The 17,748-nt window shown below is 50.9% G+C and overlaps 8 protein-coding genes across 8 annotated transcripts; 4 read left to right on the forward strand and 4 right to left on the reverse strand.

Moving 5' to 3' along the window:
• Nucleotides 1-541: 541 nt before the first annotated feature.
• GT037_000917 (uncharacterized protein) lies at nucleotides 542-1,651 on the reverse strand (the record flags this gene model as incomplete). Its single annotated transcript, XM_038925964.1, has 2 exons — nucleotides 542-984; nucleotides 1,042-1,651. 2 exons carry the CDS (start codon nucleotides 1,649-1,651, stop codon nucleotides 542-544), a joined length of 1,053 nt encoding a protein of 350 aa, XP_038791820.1.
• Nucleotides 1,652-2,351: 700 nt separating this feature from the next.
• On the reverse strand, nucleotides 2,352-6,760 carry GT037_000918 (taz1-interacting factor 1; the record flags this gene model as incomplete). The annotated part of the gene is made up of 3 exons (XM_038925965.1): nucleotides 2,352-2,573; nucleotides 2,671-6,528; nucleotides 6,581-6,760. 3 exons carry the CDS (start codon nucleotides 6,758-6,760, stop codon nucleotides 2,352-2,354), a joined length of 4,260 nt encoding a protein of 1,419 aa, XP_038791821.1.
• Nucleotides 6,761-6,995: 235 nt separating this feature from the next.
• Nucleotides 6,996-7,855, forward strand: GT037_000919 (uncharacterized protein; the record flags this gene model as incomplete). Its single annotated transcript, XM_038925966.1, has 3 exons — nucleotides 6,996-7,212; nucleotides 7,248-7,434; nucleotides 7,483-7,855. 3 exons carry the CDS (start codon nucleotides 6,996-6,998, stop codon nucleotides 7,853-7,855), a joined length of 777 nt encoding a protein of 258 aa, XP_038791822.1.
• Nucleotides 7,856-9,324: 1,469 nt separating this feature from the next.
• GT037_000920 (uncharacterized protein) lies at nucleotides 9,325-9,795 on the forward strand (the record flags this gene model as incomplete). Its single annotated transcript, XM_038925967.1, has 4 exons — nucleotides 9,325-9,394; nucleotides 9,442-9,537; nucleotides 9,588-9,709; nucleotides 9,763-9,795. 4 exons carry the CDS (start codon nucleotides 9,325-9,327, stop codon nucleotides 9,793-9,795), a joined length of 321 nt encoding a protein of 106 aa, XP_038791823.1.
• A 1,315-nt stretch (nucleotides 9,796-11,110) lies between these two features.
• Nucleotides 11,111-11,732, reverse strand: GT037_000921 (microsomal signal peptidase 18 kda subunit; the record flags this gene model as incomplete). The annotated part of the gene is made up of 2 exons (XM_038925968.1): nucleotides 11,111-11,339; nucleotides 11,440-11,732. The coding sequence occupies 2 exons, from the start codon at nucleotides 11,730-11,732 to the stop codon at nucleotides 11,111-11,113; spliced, it is 522 nt and encodes a 173-aa protein (XP_038791824.1).
• Nucleotides 11,733-12,491: 759 nt separating this feature from the next.
• Nucleotides 12,492-13,758, forward strand: GT037_000922 (uncharacterized protein; the record flags this gene model as incomplete). Its single annotated transcript, XM_038925969.1, has 3 exons — nucleotides 12,492-12,571; nucleotides 12,621-13,070; nucleotides 13,119-13,758. 3 exons carry the CDS (start codon nucleotides 12,492-12,494, stop codon nucleotides 13,756-13,758), a joined length of 1,170 nt encoding a protein of 389 aa, XP_038791825.1.
• Nucleotides 13,759-14,032: 274 nt separating this feature from the next.
• GT037_000923 (uncharacterized protein) lies at nucleotides 14,033-15,937 on the reverse strand (the record flags this gene model as incomplete). Its single annotated transcript, XM_038925970.1, has 6 exons — nucleotides 14,033-14,070; nucleotides 14,132-15,208; nucleotides 15,266-15,304; nucleotides 15,354-15,469; nucleotides 15,519-15,743; nucleotides 15,798-15,937. 6 exons carry the CDS (start codon nucleotides 15,935-15,937, stop codon nucleotides 14,033-14,035), a joined length of 1,635 nt encoding a protein of 544 aa, XP_038791826.1.
• A 189-nt stretch (nucleotides 15,938-16,126) lies between these two features.
• GT037_000924 (dna repair protein rad9) lies at nucleotides 16,127-17,477 on the forward strand (the record flags this gene model as incomplete). The annotated part of the gene is made up of 2 exons (XM_038925971.1): nucleotides 16,127-16,240; nucleotides 16,296-17,477. The coding sequence occupies 2 exons, from the start codon at nucleotides 16,127-16,129 to the stop codon at nucleotides 17,475-17,477; spliced, it is 1,296 nt and encodes a 431-aa protein (XP_038791827.1).
• Nucleotides 17,478-17,748: the final 271 nt, after the last annotated feature.

The raw sequence follows: 17,748 nt of genomic DNA on the forward strand, positions 1-17,748 counted from the left end.
CTATCAGGTGCAGCAACCACTAATCTGCGTGCTAGTGATCCTCTATGGCTTGATTACAGCGAAGAGTTGCGATCGGTTTCTAGCTGCATCGAGCCCAACGTGATTCTACTACTGGACACTACTAGTGCTACATGGATGATACTTTTTGTACAAACGGCAATCTACGGGTTGTAGTCAAATGGTTACTTCTTCCACTGTGGACAACGGCAATTGACAGCAAAATGATTTTCAAGTCACCTTAGATACTTGTTCCAACCCGCAAAAAGTAAGCTTACTACTTGGCTACGCTTCGGTATCGTGCCCTCACTGTATCCTGTGATATGCATGTGGGTGAAGATTCAGGAGAGCAGTTTAATCATGGAAGCTTGCCTGTGCGAGGCGCTGCAGTTTGGAACTGACGCCGATTCCGATTCTTCCGTTGCCGTCCAGAGTTCTGGGTATGGATAAGAACTTCTCGATGGATACGTACATATCGGCACTTGTCGAGCTCTTTGTATGATTGAGTTGTGTACGTATACTTCATTGACTAGAAAGTGATGCTTCATAGTTGGAGCCAAAGTCCCACTCCTATACTAGAAGCCAATGCTAGCACAGCCTCACCACCTCGTCCAAGGACCCTCTCGGCACTGGACTCGTCGTCATGTGGGCCATAGTGCTCATCAAGTACCTCTTTCACACTCCTCGGAGCCCGACTTCCCTCCTGTATATTTTCAGGCCTTAAACAAACCGCCTTCGCATGAGTTTCCCGGCTGCTGCCTCCTCTAGTACTGGAGACTGTAGGATAGAAAGTCATGATGTCCACGATGGGAAAGTTAAGCGCTACGTCGTAGTCAGTCGTTTGGTAGATCCTATTACCCCAGCTGCTGCTGAGATTTCGGTCGCCGCACGTGGGTACGATGACGTCATCAGAGAATGAAGTTATATTAATGCCTTGGTCCCACTTCCATATGCGGTCTTCAGCGGAAGTGTTGAGGCGGACAACATCTGTAACAGCAATTAGCTTAACTTAGGCTTCTTCGTTGCCACAGACCTAGAACTTACCCATTGTCACAGCCTCAGATATCATGCCTTCACATTCAGAAGGTATAGTATTCTGGATAGCAGAGCAGGGCGGGTACTGGTCATCGTTCCATGCAGCTTGTCCTTGTCTTCGATACCATGACTCGAGCGCCTCTACACACTCTGTTCCCAACATGGTCTTACAATCCCCATCATCTTCCCCAGCCCTCTCCAATACCTCTCTACTCCACGCCAACTCTCCAGTGGTGCGGTTCTGTAAAGGAACAAAGCTGTGACATAGGCCCATTATATCGCCTAGACGCTCCATGTCCGAGTCTCCAGTGTCAAGCCATAGAACAGCTTGGGTTTCGTTCTCGTTGTACTTCGCCATGCCGCCATTATACCCAGGCCCAATGTAGGACGAGATTTTCCAAGTAGTTTGGTCGTCTTCTGTGATGGCCACCCTCTCCTCGTCTCCAAGCCATACGAGGTTTAGGGCCGTTGTATTCTGGATGATGGAAGCGTTGTGTGCTAGGCTTTCAGAGAGATCGTCGCATGTCAAAGATTGAGATTGTGATTCAGAAGTGTTTTGAGCAAAGGATGTGGTAGCTAGCACTGAAGGTAAGAGCAAGTGCTTGATAAGGGTAGACATAGTGGTGGGTGTTTGGGAGGAAAGCGAGCTATCTCAACAGTAGAGGCATAGCGGTTGCAGTGGCTTCCTCCTTCTTTATACACCCCACCTAGGCAGTGTTAGAACATTACACCACACTCGCCTTGCTTTCGAGTGTTAGGCGTACCTCGCAGCACATCATTGCCATATAGTAGTGCTCTTGGCAAACAATGCTCTACATCGAAGTCTTCCACACGGGACCAGGAACACAGCCTCGCTTGTGGACAAAAAATACGAACCGGCCAAACAGAATCGAAGATAGCTCTTCTTTCGAAGCTACTACAGACGGGATTTACATGATACTGCTATTTCGGGTAAACTACGTAAGAACGCCTTAGCCGATAACCGGAAAATATGGAGCACTGGAGCGTCTTGGCGAGACACGCAACAAAGGGTATGGAAAGACAATAAGGTGCTATGACGTAGGTTCAGCGTTCAGCTTCTCTGCCAGTATCATGGTACCATATCTATAAGCTACATGCTGTACCACTGTCTTTATTAGAATAACCCACAATCAGCTACACCTTAGCGATACTGCTCCATTGTTATCCTTGGGTTGCTTTCCATGCTCAAATAATTGTGTGTTATAGCAGTGAACGCCGGCTGATATGCTCAGATAACCCGATGATGAGTATGTGAGAATAATGTACACAAAACCTTTCAGACATGTTGCGAACGATGTCTACTTCTTTGATGCTTTGCCCTGGTATTCAATATCGTACTGGAAGAAGCTGTCCCATATACTTCCTTTCCTCGCGAGCGGCGACTTGCGAGAGTCAGCAAGAGAACCCCTCAGATCGCTTAAACTTCCTAGTCTGTTCTTGGTCGGAGATGTCTCTGATCGTGAATTGGCTGGGCCTGACACAGAGGTCTTGCGCAGAGTTTGAAGCTGGGCGATAGAAGACTGTCGTAGTGTCAGCGATGTTGATAAATGGTTGTTATTAGGGGAGCTTAGATTTACAGGAAGCGAAAACCTAAGGTCCCCAAAGTAGGTCGCGCACATTGCCTCCATTTCCATCATCTATTGACTTGTCCCCACCATTCGTCGACGTCTCCCTTAGATGGCTGGGACCGTGTGCGCCAGCTGGACTTGCGCCCCGTGTTGCCGTGGCGGAGTTAGGATTCGAGTCGGGACGTTCAGCTGGGGAGAGCGCTTCTGCTGAGTTGTGACGACCAACCAATGGTGCGCTCTTTCTGCTAGTTCCGCTACTGCGCCGGCTATCGAGTGATTTTCCAAGTTGAGTTGCTGGGTCCATGGAGGACTTCTTCTTTGCCTTTTGCATTTCGCCTTGTCCAGTTTCTAGACTGCTCTTCACAGTAACCGCACCTTTGATACCTGGGGTACCAGGTGCCATTGCTTTCTCTTCTGTCGCCTCCAGTAGGTACCATCGTAGTCCATCAGACAGCTCGAAAGGATTGTCGTCCTCGAATGAAACGGCGTTGCTGGAAGCGACAGAACGACCGTCTAACGATGCTCGAGGTGCACCGTCGAGTGTCTTGGAGAGGTCAACGACGCGCTCTTCCACTTTTGATATGCGCGCCACAAGCCACTCTTTTCCACCCAATCGATGCGTGTCTTGTTCGCGAAGGAAGAAGTGCGGCGCTCCAACATTGAAGGCAGCCCAAGGACGATGAGCATTGTTACGAGTCGGCAAGAACAGTGCAAGATCACCTTCTTTAAATGACCGATAGGCGATCTTGTCGTGTGAGTCAGCTTGGAAGCGATGGGCTTTATCCCGATAGGCTCGTGCTTCCTTCTGCCACTTCCGTGCCGTGTGCTCCATGTCGCGCATCCGCTTCGCAACGGCGTCACTAAAGGTTTCGGTGTTGAAAAGCTCGAGCTTCTCAATAAGCTCCTGGTATCGTTGGTCTTCTTCCTCTGGACTCGTAGCTTCAGTCCACTGAAGGAAGTGGAGGTCTCCGACGTCTTCTAAGAAGCGTTTCAGAGGAGTGGGCGAGGGCGTAGTAGTACTTCGACTAAGTCCCGCATTGGTGTCCGTCATGATGGTGCTGCCACCGAGCCTAGACGCTCGTTGAAGAACCATCTCGCCGTTCTCATGGGTGATGACAAATCCAAGTGCTTCAACTAGACGAATAAGGCGCTCATGCTGTGTGTATAGACGTTGACTGAGGTCTTTCGCACGATGCATACGTTGGTGGGTGCGGGACGAATCAGCCTCTTCAAGCTTGCGCAGTTTCTTCTCTACCCGCATAAGCTCGACATCCAGACTGTTGGCGTGCGAGCTTTTCTCCGCCAACTCCGTTTGAAGACGGCCAACCTTGGCTTCTTCTTCCTCAACACGCTTTCGCAGAGCTTCAGAGCCGGTCTCGCCTTCAGCGAACTTCTCGCGGAGGCTGTGCAGATGGCTCCGTTCCTCCTCGAGTTCTGTAGTGATAGAAGCAACGCGAGCTCTCTCTACGTCAAGCTCTTCACGAACAGCTGTAACCTCTTTCTCATGTTCGGCTAGCTTAGCGTTGAGATTGTGTTCTTGCTCCTCGATCCTAGCATGGGCATTCTCGTTGTCTGACTTTGCCATCGCCAGGGCCTGCTGGAGTTCTTTCTGATGATCAAGTGATCGAATCGCTAGGTCTTCAAGCTGCGCGACGAGTGTGGAATGATCATCGGGTACACTCGTATCAGGAGAGAGATGGTTGAAGGTTGCAGTCAGCGAGTCCAGCTGCCGCGTCTTGACGGCGTTTCGTTCATCGAGTTCAGCTTGTAGGGCTTCAACGCGCTTTTCGGCTTGTCTGCTCTGCTCGGCAGCGTCTTTACGCGCCTTCTCGACCTGGAACACCAGCTCCTGTACTCTGGCATCCACACCCGTTCGCTCGTTGTCCCGACTACCCAAGACACGATCCAGTTCATCTTCGGTTTCTTCGATTTTGGCTTTGTACGCTCGAATCTCGTCCTCAAGCGATTTACGCTCGTCGGCAAACTCTCTTTGTTGCGCTCTCATATTCTCCATGATGTTATTCTTCGTAGACATGGCCTCCTCGAATCGGCGTTGTTGATCTGCATCGTCGTCTCTCCGAGCTTGAGCATCATTCTCGAGTTTCGTACGAGCTTCCTTCTCTGCTGCTAGCTGCTGTTCAAGGCGAAGAATACGGCGCTTGTCTTCTTGTCCTGTGTTCGCTGAATACCGTCTAGAGGAAATCGAAGAGCGTCGGGATAGCTCTTCTTGAGGTCTAGGTGAAGCGACTTCGGCTGTTGGCGTCGAAGGGTCGCCCGGATCGGGAATGCCAAAAGACGGCGGAGCGCCACCTATTGAAAGTCTGCTAACGGTACTCTGACGATGTACGAGATCCTCCAGCCGACGGACCCGACTCCTGTAACCTTTTAGCTCATCCTCGAGCTTCGCGTTACCTTCCTTCAGCACACGTAGCTCATCGTCACCTCGCATCATGAGTTGTGAGGTCCTGCCAAAGGCCGGCTCATGGACACTACCCATCTTGAAATTCTTTGCACGCTTGATCTGCTGCTTCGTAGGACGGTCCAGATCCTTGATAGCCTGGGCAAATGCTTCGGCTTCGGATTCTTGTCCATCCAACCTCTGCAAGTCCTTGAGGTATTCTAGAAGCTCTTCCCGGGTAACCATCGGCCAAACGGTCTTCTCAGGTTGTATGTTCAACTCGAATCCCAGCGAGCCCCCTTGCAAGGCGTCCAGGTTGACAACATCCGATATTGGCTTCAGCCACTTTTTACGCCGACGCTCTTCTTCTTCCTGGAAAGTTGCCATCTCTTCAGCGAGCGAGGATGTATCCTTTTCCATCCTTTCTGTCCACTCGCGTCTTCGGACGGCTTCGATTAGTAGTGTGCCGTATACGTACGGCAGACGACCAACGAGAGATATGAGCTCGAAAGCAGCGACACCATCTTGTGGTATACTAATCTGCTCGAGCTGCGCACCTATGGTTGCAATAACTGACTCAATATTCGCGATGGCCTGCATACTTTCCACCGAGTTTCTGATGGCAGTATTCTTTTGCTCGACAGCCCGTCGTACGAGATCGCTCATCTCCACGCTGTATTCTTGTATGGCTGGTAGAAAGTTTCGCGTATGGAGCAATGCCATTTTAGATACCTGCGCTACGGATTTCGAGCTTGCTTCTAGTCCCATGACATGTTCAAAGTCAGACTCGACCTTCTTCACGACGGCATCGATTTCGTTGTATAGGCGTGTAGGCTCTTCGGAATCGTCAGCGATGGATCGACTCTGACTCTGTCCCACGGCACCCAAGAGCTCGTTGTAATCGGCCTCGATTTTCTCTAGCTGCATGCGCATTTTGTCCATGTGCTTCCCAAAAGACTCTCGGACACGCTTGCTTGTCGATGTAGCCTTCTTGACAGCTTCGACGTCGAGGAATTCCTGAAGGGTCTTGCGAACAAGGGCGTTGTTGGGCACACTCTGTGGAGACCGCATCTCTTTGGCCAGGAAGCGCGTGAAGTTCAGGATGGCGGGAACCGTGCCCAGCTGTTCAAAGTCGGCATCAAGTCTCCGTATATTATCCCCAGCTTCCTTCTCGACTCCATCATACCACTCCCTGGCTGCCTGGTACTTCTGCTCTAGACCCTTGATGTGTGCATCGTGGTTTCCAACGGCGACCTGAGTCCCTCTCTCGATGGTGGCTTGTTCGGCGAAATGCTTCGAGGCGATATGGGACATGGAGTGTGACTTCTCGAGAAGCCCAAACGCCCAATCGCGGCGGGCTTGGAAGAGAGCCTGCCATGCTCCGAGATCGGTGTTCTTCGCAAGATGGTTTGGCGCATCGTCGGGCTGGAAGGCATCGGGCAGTGGCGTCGAGGATATGGCAGCCTGGGGATTATTGGAGAGTTCGCGACTGAAGACGAATATCTCTTTCTGAAGAAGAGGGATTAGCATGTTTCATGCGTCGCCTGTGAGAGATTCGTACCTCGGTCAAGAGCGCTTGCAGCTTGACATGTTTGCCTTGTGTTGTGAGTAGGACTTGTTGCTCGGGCGCTATGTCTGTCGCCCTCGAGATCCAGTGCTTGAGCGCATCAACAGACGCAAAGGCAACGGGATCAGCGTCAAGGCGCTGGCCCGTATGAGCTACAGCAATCTGTAGCGACATTCGGCCTTGCCCTCCCGCTTGGTGGAGTCTTGTCGAGACTGTGCAAGAGGAGTTTGTGGCTTGGAGAGTTGAGGCGTGAGCACATGGTTACCAGATACCGCCAAGGATGGTTCATGCAGGGATCGGCGCATTAGCGAGGCTGCATCATAGGGAACTAGATAGACGATCGCGTTCGGTCAGATGAACATGGTCTCGGTCGCAAACTTGGAATCACTTGAATCAAAGCGATAGCAACATGGCGGCAAGAGGCCATGTTGACATGATGGACGTGGTGTCTAGAACACAAGACACAAGCGACTACGCGGACCTGCTACAAACAAATCACAGCGACGCGTTCGCGTTTTCCGAGGCGGAGAAGCTAGCCCTACAGCTCTACGATCAGCTCAAGGAACTTGAGTTGCAGCACAGTCTTATTGAAGCACAACAATCAGGCACGTCTCACAACTGGTATGGTCTGGGAGTAGAGAATGTTAACTGCGTTTTATAGCCGACGCACATGACGCTTCAGCAACCCCAGATGACCTGCTGGAGGGGCGCCTGACTGTAGCGCAGCGCGAAGCTATGGACGCGAGGGCAGAGTATGAGATAAGGAACAAAATCACACACAACGTGCTAGTAATGGATCCTGTCCTGAAAGCCGTTTATGAGGGCGAGCAGACTGGGTTTGCAGAGAAGTGAGTTATCGCAAAGACACTTCTGGATCATGGTCTGATGCTGTGTAGACGCATACTGCCGCTGGTCACCGAGAATGATACTGTTTTTATGATGCATGGTGCTCTGACGTCGAGGCTTGCTCACACAACTCGGTCGCAGAGCACAGCCGAACACAGCAACATGACGGAAAACCAAAGACATGAAGAACTCGCAAAAACGATGCTTGCTCTAGCTGAAGAGATGAAGACGCAGTCGGCGCATGACATTGAAGACGCACAATTACGCCAACGGGTCGATGCAGTCGACAAGGAGCTCAAGGACTCAAGGCGAAGGGCGAAGACGCTGAAGGGTATATTGTCGGCCATGATAGTAGGTAGCGGGATCAATTGGGCTGCAGACGAGGGCCTGACCGAGCTCGTCATGGAGGATGAAGACGATTGAGTGACAATGACAGGGTCGTTCGTGGCTACAGCTCTTGATAACATTGGGAAGTGTGGGAAAAGCTACTGTGGTAGGTAGCGATGTTTGTTGATGATGAACGTCATGGCTGTTGCTAGGGCGATGGATCTTTATGGAAGCACACGGAACTTTCAGAACAAGCTGAGTGCCTAGCACTTCTAGGTGAATGAAATCGACTTTTTGATCGTCGGACGTGAGCAGTGGTCGAATTGCGTCTTGGGTGAACCTAGTGACGGCTTCCGAGCTCGGTCCGGGCGCTGTGAATAGCCAGACCGCTGTGGCCGGAAGCGGGTGCAGAGGCCGCCGCCCATGACCATGGCGTGCCTAGGCATCGAGGGAGACGACTGCCACGGGCTGTGGTGCAGAGCGTGGCATGCGAGGCAGGCTGACATGTTGCTTCATGGTCTTTGGCAGCTGCTAGGAACATCAAACGGGCTGCAGGACGGACATAGTCTGAGGGGGCAGGCAGGATGCGCGACTGGGACTGGATGCTGGGTGCTTTGGTGCTCGGGGAAGAACATCAGCCAGCCGCGCTATGAATGATAACGTCAAGGGCCGCCTCTGATGGATGCGTCCAACGAATGGTAGAGCGTGTGCTTCTGCGTGCAATCTAACCAAACTTGAAACTCGCCAGGAAAGAACGAAGGGCAGCGCCTCCGCGCCCAGGGATGCGCCGTGTAGCCCGCCGCCGTGCAAAGGAGACGACGGCGACGAGCAGCGCAGTCTTCTGGCGACTGATGCGGACGCGAACGTGTGCCATGTCAAAGAGACACAGCGAAGCCGTCCAAGACTGCCGTTGTCCGCACTGTCGCATGCGGTGAGGGAGCGCAGCAGCGGTTGGATGAAGGAGGGGTTGTGGTCCGGGTGCGTGTGCTATGGCAGTAGCAAAACAAGCGTGCCTGCCTCGTTCGTACCTTAGGTAAGCAGCTCTGTTGTTCGGGGAGGCGCGCCTGCCCTCTCACAAAATGTGCTGCTGAGCCCTCACCCAATTCCTCCCCTAACAAATCCGCCGCCCATACAACTTTCGCCCGCAAAGACATTTGGTGAGTCCGCCTGTATTTTGCCCAAGTCGCAACCTCACCAGAACCACTTTTCGCAACCACACCCTTTTTCCACGCGCTCCCCCGCCCCAATTCCCCCAACTAGCTCTCTCCCAGCCTTCTTTCTTCCATCTTCCGAACGTCATCGCGTTCGATTGATTCTTCGTCGCCGTCGCCAGCACTCAATACCACGCCCATACTGACTGCAAAACAGACATCAGTCAACCCTTCCAATTCCCCCGTATCTAGCAGCCTCTGTAAGTACCCACATCTTCTCTCACTGTAAAATCGCGCATCACCGCCTTGTGTTGTGGTGTTTTGCAACCGCGTCACCTCACGCGCATAGCACCACTGCAACCCAACCAGCAGCTAACAACAAACAACAGCCGCATATACCACCCAACCAACATCATGCCCAAGGAGAAGACCACCCGCAAGGCCGCGCCCAAGTCCAAGGCTGATGGCGGCAAGAAGAAGAAGGGTACGCATCTCACGTGCATTCGCACGCTTTCGTGCTAACATCCACAGACCCCAACGCGCCCAAGCGTGGTCTTTCCGCATACATGTTCTTCGCCAATGAGCAGCGTGAAAAGGTCCGCGAGGACAACCCTGGTATCAAGTTCGGTATGTCTGCCCTTCATGCTCATCTCCAAGCCATCTCTAACATTGAACAGGCGAGGTCGGCAAGGTTCTTGGCGAGAAGTGGAAAGCCCTGAACGAGAAGCAGCGCACTCCCTACGAGGCCAAGGCTGCTGCTGACAAGAAGCGCTACGAAGAGGAGAAGGCCGCTTACCAGGTATGTTTCTGTACTCACGTGGAGATTGTGACAGCATGACTAACAGCTATCAGGCCGGCGAGGAAGAGGAAGAGGAGTCCGAGTAGAGGCCAGCACCTCATTCGTGCTTCCACCAACGATGCTGAAGACGTCTTGTCATAGGAGGCCTAGGCTACCAAGCCTCTCTCATTTCATTTGTGATCTTCCTACTTCTTAATGGGTTCGTTATCTCTTGCGGAGGAAGGTCTTCGGCTAGCCGATCTGTGGTTCATTTCGATAAGGACGGCCGCAGTCAGTATCATTTGCGCTGATGGCGGGCGGTCATGATGTTTGGGCGTCTTACTCTTGACGTTGTGAAGGAACATCACGAAGCTCATGACCAAGTCTATGTACACTAGCAACTGCGGTATAGAAAATATTTGCTGCTCCTATGGTAACTTCTCTGCTATGCGACAGTGATACTTGTGTGATTAGGCTTGAGCGTAGCACGGTGCATGCTCGTGATAGATCAAACCCCAACTTGGTTCCTGACGTTGACACTACTGTCTTGCCTGATGTTAGGATCAGGGCATGACAACGTGATGGACCCGTCCTATCCACAGCAACCCTTGGTTCCTTCATTCCAAGCGACGTGTAGCCGTCATCCTGCCCTACACCGCCCAACCGGGTACCCGCATCCATGGTAGTTGTTCCTTCCCAGGCTTCTCGTATGTACTCCCATTGTCTCTCACCTTCTCAGTGCGCCCACCCAACTACACATTGTTTATACCATATTTTCAGTCCAACGTTCCTTCATCAATTTATCGTAGCGCCAAAGCGCCGTTGGGCTAGTGGTATGCTATCGCCTTCCCATCAAACGAAGGAGGCGGGGATCACGGGTGTAAGTTCATGAACGACGCCCATTCGAATCATACAGCTAACAGCGAGACAGTCAAACCCCGTACGGCGCAGTGCTTTCTTTTTGCTGTAATTGTGAGGTATGTGGGGTTATTTTTGCCATGGATGTCGCGTGGGAGTAACGGTCTGAGGATGCTGAGGAAATGGTGGTCGACGTCATTGTGGCAGAGGTAAGAAAGGTGCGAACAGCGATGTGGCTCTGTTGGGAATCATTGGACGTGTTCGTTGAAACAAAACGGAAGGATGTTAAGAACCTGATGTATAGTTTGGAGACTTTGCATCAAAGCATACGATGGGCTGTAGCTGCGCAGTAGTGGGTATATCTATTTTTTTTTCGAGTCTGGAACCGCCAGAACATCGTTGGGTATGGTCTGCACGCCTTGCCATCTTACGGCAGCAGATGAGCATGGAATAGATGTTGGGTACAAAGCACGTCAACTGCACTCGTCCCACGCATCCTGTCCACATGCCCGTCAGAGACAAATATCTCGAAACAGAGGAAGATCCTCTACCATTACGCAATTACTACTCTCTCTGTAGAACGACCATCACACCCATCATACCTAACATGACCTGCTTCAGCCATGGATGCTCGCTCAGCAAAATGGTAACATATCCGACAAAAGGTATGAAGCCGACAACGCTTCCGATGACGTCTTCTTTGCGATTCAAAAAGGACTGGCCGGCGGCGTAGAGTTCGGTGTCGTCTGCAAGGTTATTGTCGCCCTTGGTCAGGAGGCGGAGGGGTGTTTTGCTAGGAGTCAAGTCAGCCTGAGCATATGCAAGCTGAGTCAAGCTTCTTCGGCCCTCCCCAACATACACAGCCAGCGCAAAGACAAGAAAACGCAACTCACCCTCCTCCGTATCTTCTCACGACGCGATGCACGATTGGTATATCTTTGCCCTTGACGTTATACACCACAATCTCGCCCACTTGCGTATCTGCCCCCCGGTTCCACAGGAATAGTAGGTCTCCTCGTTGGAACGCAGGCTCCATGGATCCTGACAAGACGACCACGATAGGTGAGGGCGAGTCGGAGACTACGGAGAGCCCTTTCCACATCATGAAAGCGGTAGAGAGGACCAGCGCAAAGTTTAAAACTTGTGCGGCGAGTTGCCGCGGTTGCATGTTGGCAAGGCCCAGCATTGCTGCGGCTCGGGTGTGTTGATGTGGAAGTCGAAGGCAGAGGTACGTTGGTCGATCTTGGTTTGGGAGGTGGAGCGCGCAAGAGCGTCGTGAAGTCGCGTTCTTGGGAGTGTTTATCTGCAGCGATTGTTTTTGTTTTCGGAGAGAGACAAAGGCAGACGTCACAGTAGTTCGCGCGTCGTGGAACCGTGGTCAAGAATGTTGAAGCCAGATTGTCCTTGGATTCGCTGTTGCGGGCAGCTTAGTCAACCTCCGAGATCTGAGCTATGAACTCCGCATCCCCTTCTATCACTTGAACGCGGCACCAAGCTATATACTTCGAGACAACAGCACCTATCTCATAAGCTACCGCATCGCTATGCGTCATATTTTAGACGCTCTTTGGGTTTCTGTAGTGTGTGAAAGTTTTTCAGATCTGTTCTCGTCTCTCACCTGGCATGGTGGCTCTTGCTCGAAGCCGCCTTTACACCGAGGATGTGTCAACGCTATGTCTACTTATATCAAGTTTCGATTTGATCAATCGAACAATCCTCCTGATTCAGACTTCCTCACTTACTCAGAAGATACGGATCTGAGCTACAAGTATCACTGCCTCTACATATCACCAGCGCTACTCCTACTCCGCTGACTCACGAAACACAATCGGGATACTGGTTCAGAAGAATAATGTTTATACATCCTTCACCAGGTAGCCTTGTACAATACCGAGCGTCGGGGTTGTTCCTTCCACTATGGCCGGCAGTGATTTGTACAGATGACATGGCACCAAAGGAGGTTGTGCGCGCCCGCCCGGCTGGGTACGTAACACTGCTGTTGAAGTTGGGCGACAATTTAGAGTTGTAAGCACCTAGAAATTGAGAAATATGTTAGCGAAGCTAACATAAGTAGTCGCTGGGCGCTTACCACGGAAATGAGCGACTACGATCCATTCGTACCCTTCAGGCACAAAGAGATTGTGGGTAACACACCCGGCTTGGGTAACGCCTACGAAATGGCGAACAATGCGCTTGAAGCATCCCTGGGTCTCGACTACTGGCGAGAACAAGTAACGAATACGACCAGCGATGCTGAATATTCGGAAAGCGGAGCAACTGGTTCAGATGGAGACACGTGCTCAGAACCAGAAATGAGAAAGGCCCTCCGCTTAAGTCGAGAAAAATTTTATGATAAGCAATCCAAAGAAGAAACTGTGAGAAATGCGAAGCTGCCGACGCCATCTATATCACCACATACTCCAGCAAGAGGTCTTGGTTATCAGCGCACTTTCTTCGACAAGACTCTCAGTGGCTTAGATCGTGGCCGTAGAGAACCCATCAGTGATGCTGTTGAAGGCGAAATGTATGTTTATCAACGAGACCTGTAGATTCCTCAGCTAACGAAGCCCAGTCTTCAAAGCAAAGATTTTGTCCAAGTTCTTGTTGGACCGAACTCCCAAGTCAGCACACTACAGAAAGAAAGCATATGGAATCGCCCATACTTTCGCGATCCTAGGTTTGGCATCAACCTATTTGACCACAACGACGATGGGATATGGAATCTCCAACACCCTGCTCTTGTCGAGATTGACCCAGAAGATTTCGTTTTCGCTGCAGAATACCTTGAAAGCGGTGGTTTTGGTTATCGGTACCCGCAAGATGGCGGCGAAATGGAAGAAGCATTTGCACAATGCGTGTCGGCATGGTTTACTGCGGAGAAGTTGGGCATGTCAGACATGATGGATCATGTCGTCGAGAAGCTGGAAGGATGCATAGAACCAGAAATGCAGGACGTCTTGGTTTTCGCATATCAAGTCTATGTCTCGCAAAACACTGCACTTCCCTCGCAAGTGAGGCTAAAGGATTATCTGGCAATGTGTATCGCGGAGAATTGGTGGATCTATTTGGACGACGATAACTTGAGCTCGGACTTCATCGAGAAGGTTAAGAGATTACCAGAGCTGGAGCGAGACATCTACCAGAGAAGGCTTCCAGCGCTGCTTGAGCGTCTCAGTGGAGACCAAGAAGACAGTGAAACCGAAACGGATTAAGTACACAAGATCCTCACAGCTTATTCCTACGATATACCACGTTTGCTTTCATGAGGTGGAACCATATGTGGATAGAGTAAGATCTTGCATTCCTTGCAACAAGGAAGGACTAGACCACTTTCATCATTGCTGATGATCAAGTCAGTTGAGAAAAGCCAATTCCTTCACCAATCATGGTGCAATAAGAAACTCATTTAGATGATTTTGTGTAAATGTGAAAATCGAACGACTATTCATCACTCTTCGTAGTGTCGCAAAGAGCTGAGAGACAACCTCAATCAGAGTCGCTTTCAAACTCAGGAACGTTCGGGTCTGCATTCAAATGGTTAGCAGAATACCTTGGTTGTCGCAAGTCCATCAAGCGAACACGTACCTCTAAGTGCCATGTACTCCAACGTACCACCAGCCTTCTCCACAAGGTTATCTCTTATTAGGGTCAGTTCATCTTCCGAAAGCAGCGTATCCGTGTCCGCCATATCTACTGAAAGACGGATGCCTTGATTGCCCGGTCCCAGCCTTGACACAAAATCTAGGAGACCATCCATGGTGAATTTCGATATACCGGAGATGGTGACGGTGCGAAGGTTTGGTAGACTCGCCAAATGAGGTAGTACGATGTCATTTAGCTCCAAACCGCTGACGTATAGATCCTCTAGCAGAGTGAGATCAGCGATGATAGTGATAAGATGTTCGTCCCGCAGGACTTCGGGGAGGATGAGGTGCAGATCCCGCAACTCTGTCAGTTGTTTTAAGGAGTCCACGAGGATGTCCAAGTCGTCTCGAAACATGCCATCAGTATCGCCGCTCAGGAACAGCACCCTCAAGGATGATTGTTGGTGTACCAGAGCTTGGTGAAACGTCTTGTGATCTTTCAGTGTGTACGAATCTATCTCCAAGCTGCTGAGTTGTATCTTCTCTTCCAATAGCACCGGCGTGATGAGTGCAGCTCCGGATTGCAATTTCGAGAAGCTAAGTCGCTGAAGGCCGGCGCACTTGCGTAACCAGGCGGTTGTTTCAAGAAAGATATCGTGCTCTGTTGCTTCCAAGTCTACAGTACCATGGATATCCTCGATGCGAAGTGTCTTCAGAGCTGTGCATCCTTGCAGTAGAGACAAATGCGGTATGGAATCGTTAGACACGCATAGTCTTAGATCTTCGAGTGAGTTTCCATGGTGATTGAGAGCCAAGAGTGTTTCAGCGCCTGCCTTGACGTCGCTGATCGTTTGGAGTGTCTGGAGTGTGTTTGGCCGCATCGAGGAAAGGAACTTGGCGAACTTGCGATCATTGTCTTCGGAGACCCAGGTATAGATCATAAGAGATCTGAATTGTGGACAATGGTTGTTGATAGACGCGTGGACCAATTCATCCTCTAGAGGCTTTCCGTCCCATAGCTCGAGGCTTGAAAGGCGAGGAAGGCGGGGCGTCCATCGCACAAGAGCGCCAGGGTGTACTAAATTTTGTCAGATTATTCGCTATATCAGAGAAATCTAGGTCCACTTGCGTTCACCACTGATCATCTCGAGGGTTGGAGTGTGCTGCGTAACCACTGTTCTATGTTACTAGTACATCACGACGGCATTGCACATTAGTCATACCTTCGCCAATTGCATCGATTATATCCGCCGTCTTTATTCGTGTGTATTTTCTGCCTTTGATGTTTGTCCCTGTTTCAATCTTTTCGAATTGCTTCAACGGCCCCGAGAAGAATTGCCTGAATCGAGATCAGAATTGGCGATGCCTATTATTGGAGCTTTGCTTACTTGGAGACCTTCGCACGGAACTGGTCATCGTCAAGGAGATATCCCAGATCGCGAAAGTCTAATGACTTGATGTAACGACAGTATGGGAAAAGTGTAACGTTCAGACTGGATGCGACAATTGAACGCCAGAGAATTGACCATTTCTGTATCGTAAGAAGCTTGGTAGCAGCTGGCAAACCATAGAGATCTTCTCCCCCGCCTCGGACAGGAGCCAGATGATGGGATCTTAGGCTTGTGTTAGTAAAGCGGCGATCAATTAGCGAGCCCAGTGCAACATACTTGTACAGATAAGTCAATGCAGGTACGGCGAGAGCACGGCTGGCACAAGCACAGTTAAAGAGCGTGTCGAATTGTTCTTGATTGGCAAGTTCTTCGCACAGGAGATGCAAAACATCGTCTGGGAGTGCTGACTGAGTCATATTGATTAAATCGACAATGGCTGGAGTCGCTCTCAAGAAAGTGACTGGGTGTGCTGCTGTCCCCGTACAAGTAGGCGCGATGATGTCAATGCGCTAGCGCGATTTTGACGCGCTCTTTCCGTTTTCGGTGGCTCTTCGCGATCCGGCACCAATATCTCACCAGGATGCGAGCATTTCCGGATAGACAAAATGGTTACCCTCAATTTCACCCTAACACCGGAGGCCGCGTCTAAGATTCATAACCTGCTCGTGTGCCTAGGCAAGTTCAGCGAGACCGTGGCAATCGAAGCGCGTCGCGAAAAGGTTGGTTAGCCGCTCTTGTTCTGTTCAGTTTGGCATCTCATACGTTCTGCTTCAGTTCACGTTTACCGCTCTCAACTCTTCGAAATCCGCCTACGGCGCCATTACGCTAGATGGCCGGCAATTTTTCGCCAACTATAAGTGCGTGCCAACCCATGGCGGACCTGACGGCCGCTTTACCTGCAGCATGTACACAAAAGCACTCTTGTCCGTCTTCAAAAGCCGTTTGTATGACCCACTGGGACGCGACGGCGCAATCGATCGCTGCGAAGTTAGCGTGCAAGAGCGGGAGAACGAGACACAATGTCGATTCATCGTCAAGATGGTGTGCAACCAGGGCGTCATCAAGACCTACAAACTCACGTACGAAGCTGTCGACATTATGCACGCGCTGTTTGATCGCAGTATAGCGAGAAATAGGTGGAACATGAATTCCGGCGCTATGAAGGAATATGTTGAGTACTTTGGTACCAAAACTGAAATGCTCGATATTTTTACTAGTGGAGACGGCCGCTGCATCTTTAAGAGCTACACAGAAAAGATTTCGAATGGGAAGGAGATCTTAAAGCATCCACTTGTCACTGCTGTCGCAGTTCACACATCCGATTTTGAACGATTCACTGTGCAACCGGGCATGCATATCATTATCAGCGTCAAAGACTTCAAAGCGATCGTTGTTCATGCAGACACACTGAAGACAAGCTTGAGGGCTTTTTACTCTCAACCAACGCGACCGCTACAGTTCAGCTATGGGTGCGATGGGTTGCTTTGTGAGTTCACGCTAATGACTTCGGGCGACTACAACGGAGCTCCGCCAACACCTGCGCCGCAAGCGATGAGCAGCAGAAAAACATCTCGCACTGCATCAACGAACACGTCAGAACGCGGACAGGGCCATGGCTTCCGATCTGACATGCCTCCGCCTATGCAACCAGCATCACGACGCGATGGGTCCGGCCGACTACGGAATCCAGGATCCCGCCAAGCCTCCACAGCGCAAGCACAGCCTGCCCGTCAGGATTCTGACAGCCTGTTCGTTCCAGAGGACGAAGATGCAGCGTGGGCACCTCTTGACTATGATAAAGAAGAGACATTAGGCTGGGATGCAAGTGCCAACCACGACGCATCGGCTTTCCCAACATTTACAGACAGCGGTGGTGTGCCAAGGACAAATACAACGGATAACAGCGAGGTCTTTGAGCCTACCCAACGTGTATCCCAAATCAAGGGACTGTGGTAGTGCTATGGTGTCGATGAAGGCAACTCGCTAGTTGACGTAAACAAAGAAGAATAAGCTACCGTTGCAGAAGAACGTCTCATGCTTCAACAAAACCTGTTCAAGTAGTAAACTACCAGTTCAACTAATGTTCCTCTGTTCAACTTGTATGGCGGTGTAATTTGTCGACTACACTCAGCTCGCCGCAAAGTCATTAGGATTAGCTTCCGGAAACGTGCTCTTTCAAGCAGAGTAGATGCGAGAACACCTTCAAGTATGTCTCAAGCCATTATGG

The sequence above is a fragment of the Alternaria burnsii genome, assembly GCF_013036055.1.
Source record: "Alternaria burnsii strain CBS107.38 chromosome Unknown 705, whole genome shotgun sequence".
NCBI lineage: Eukaryota > Fungi > Ascomycota > Dothideomycetes > Pleosporales > Pleosporaceae > Alternaria > Alternaria burnsii.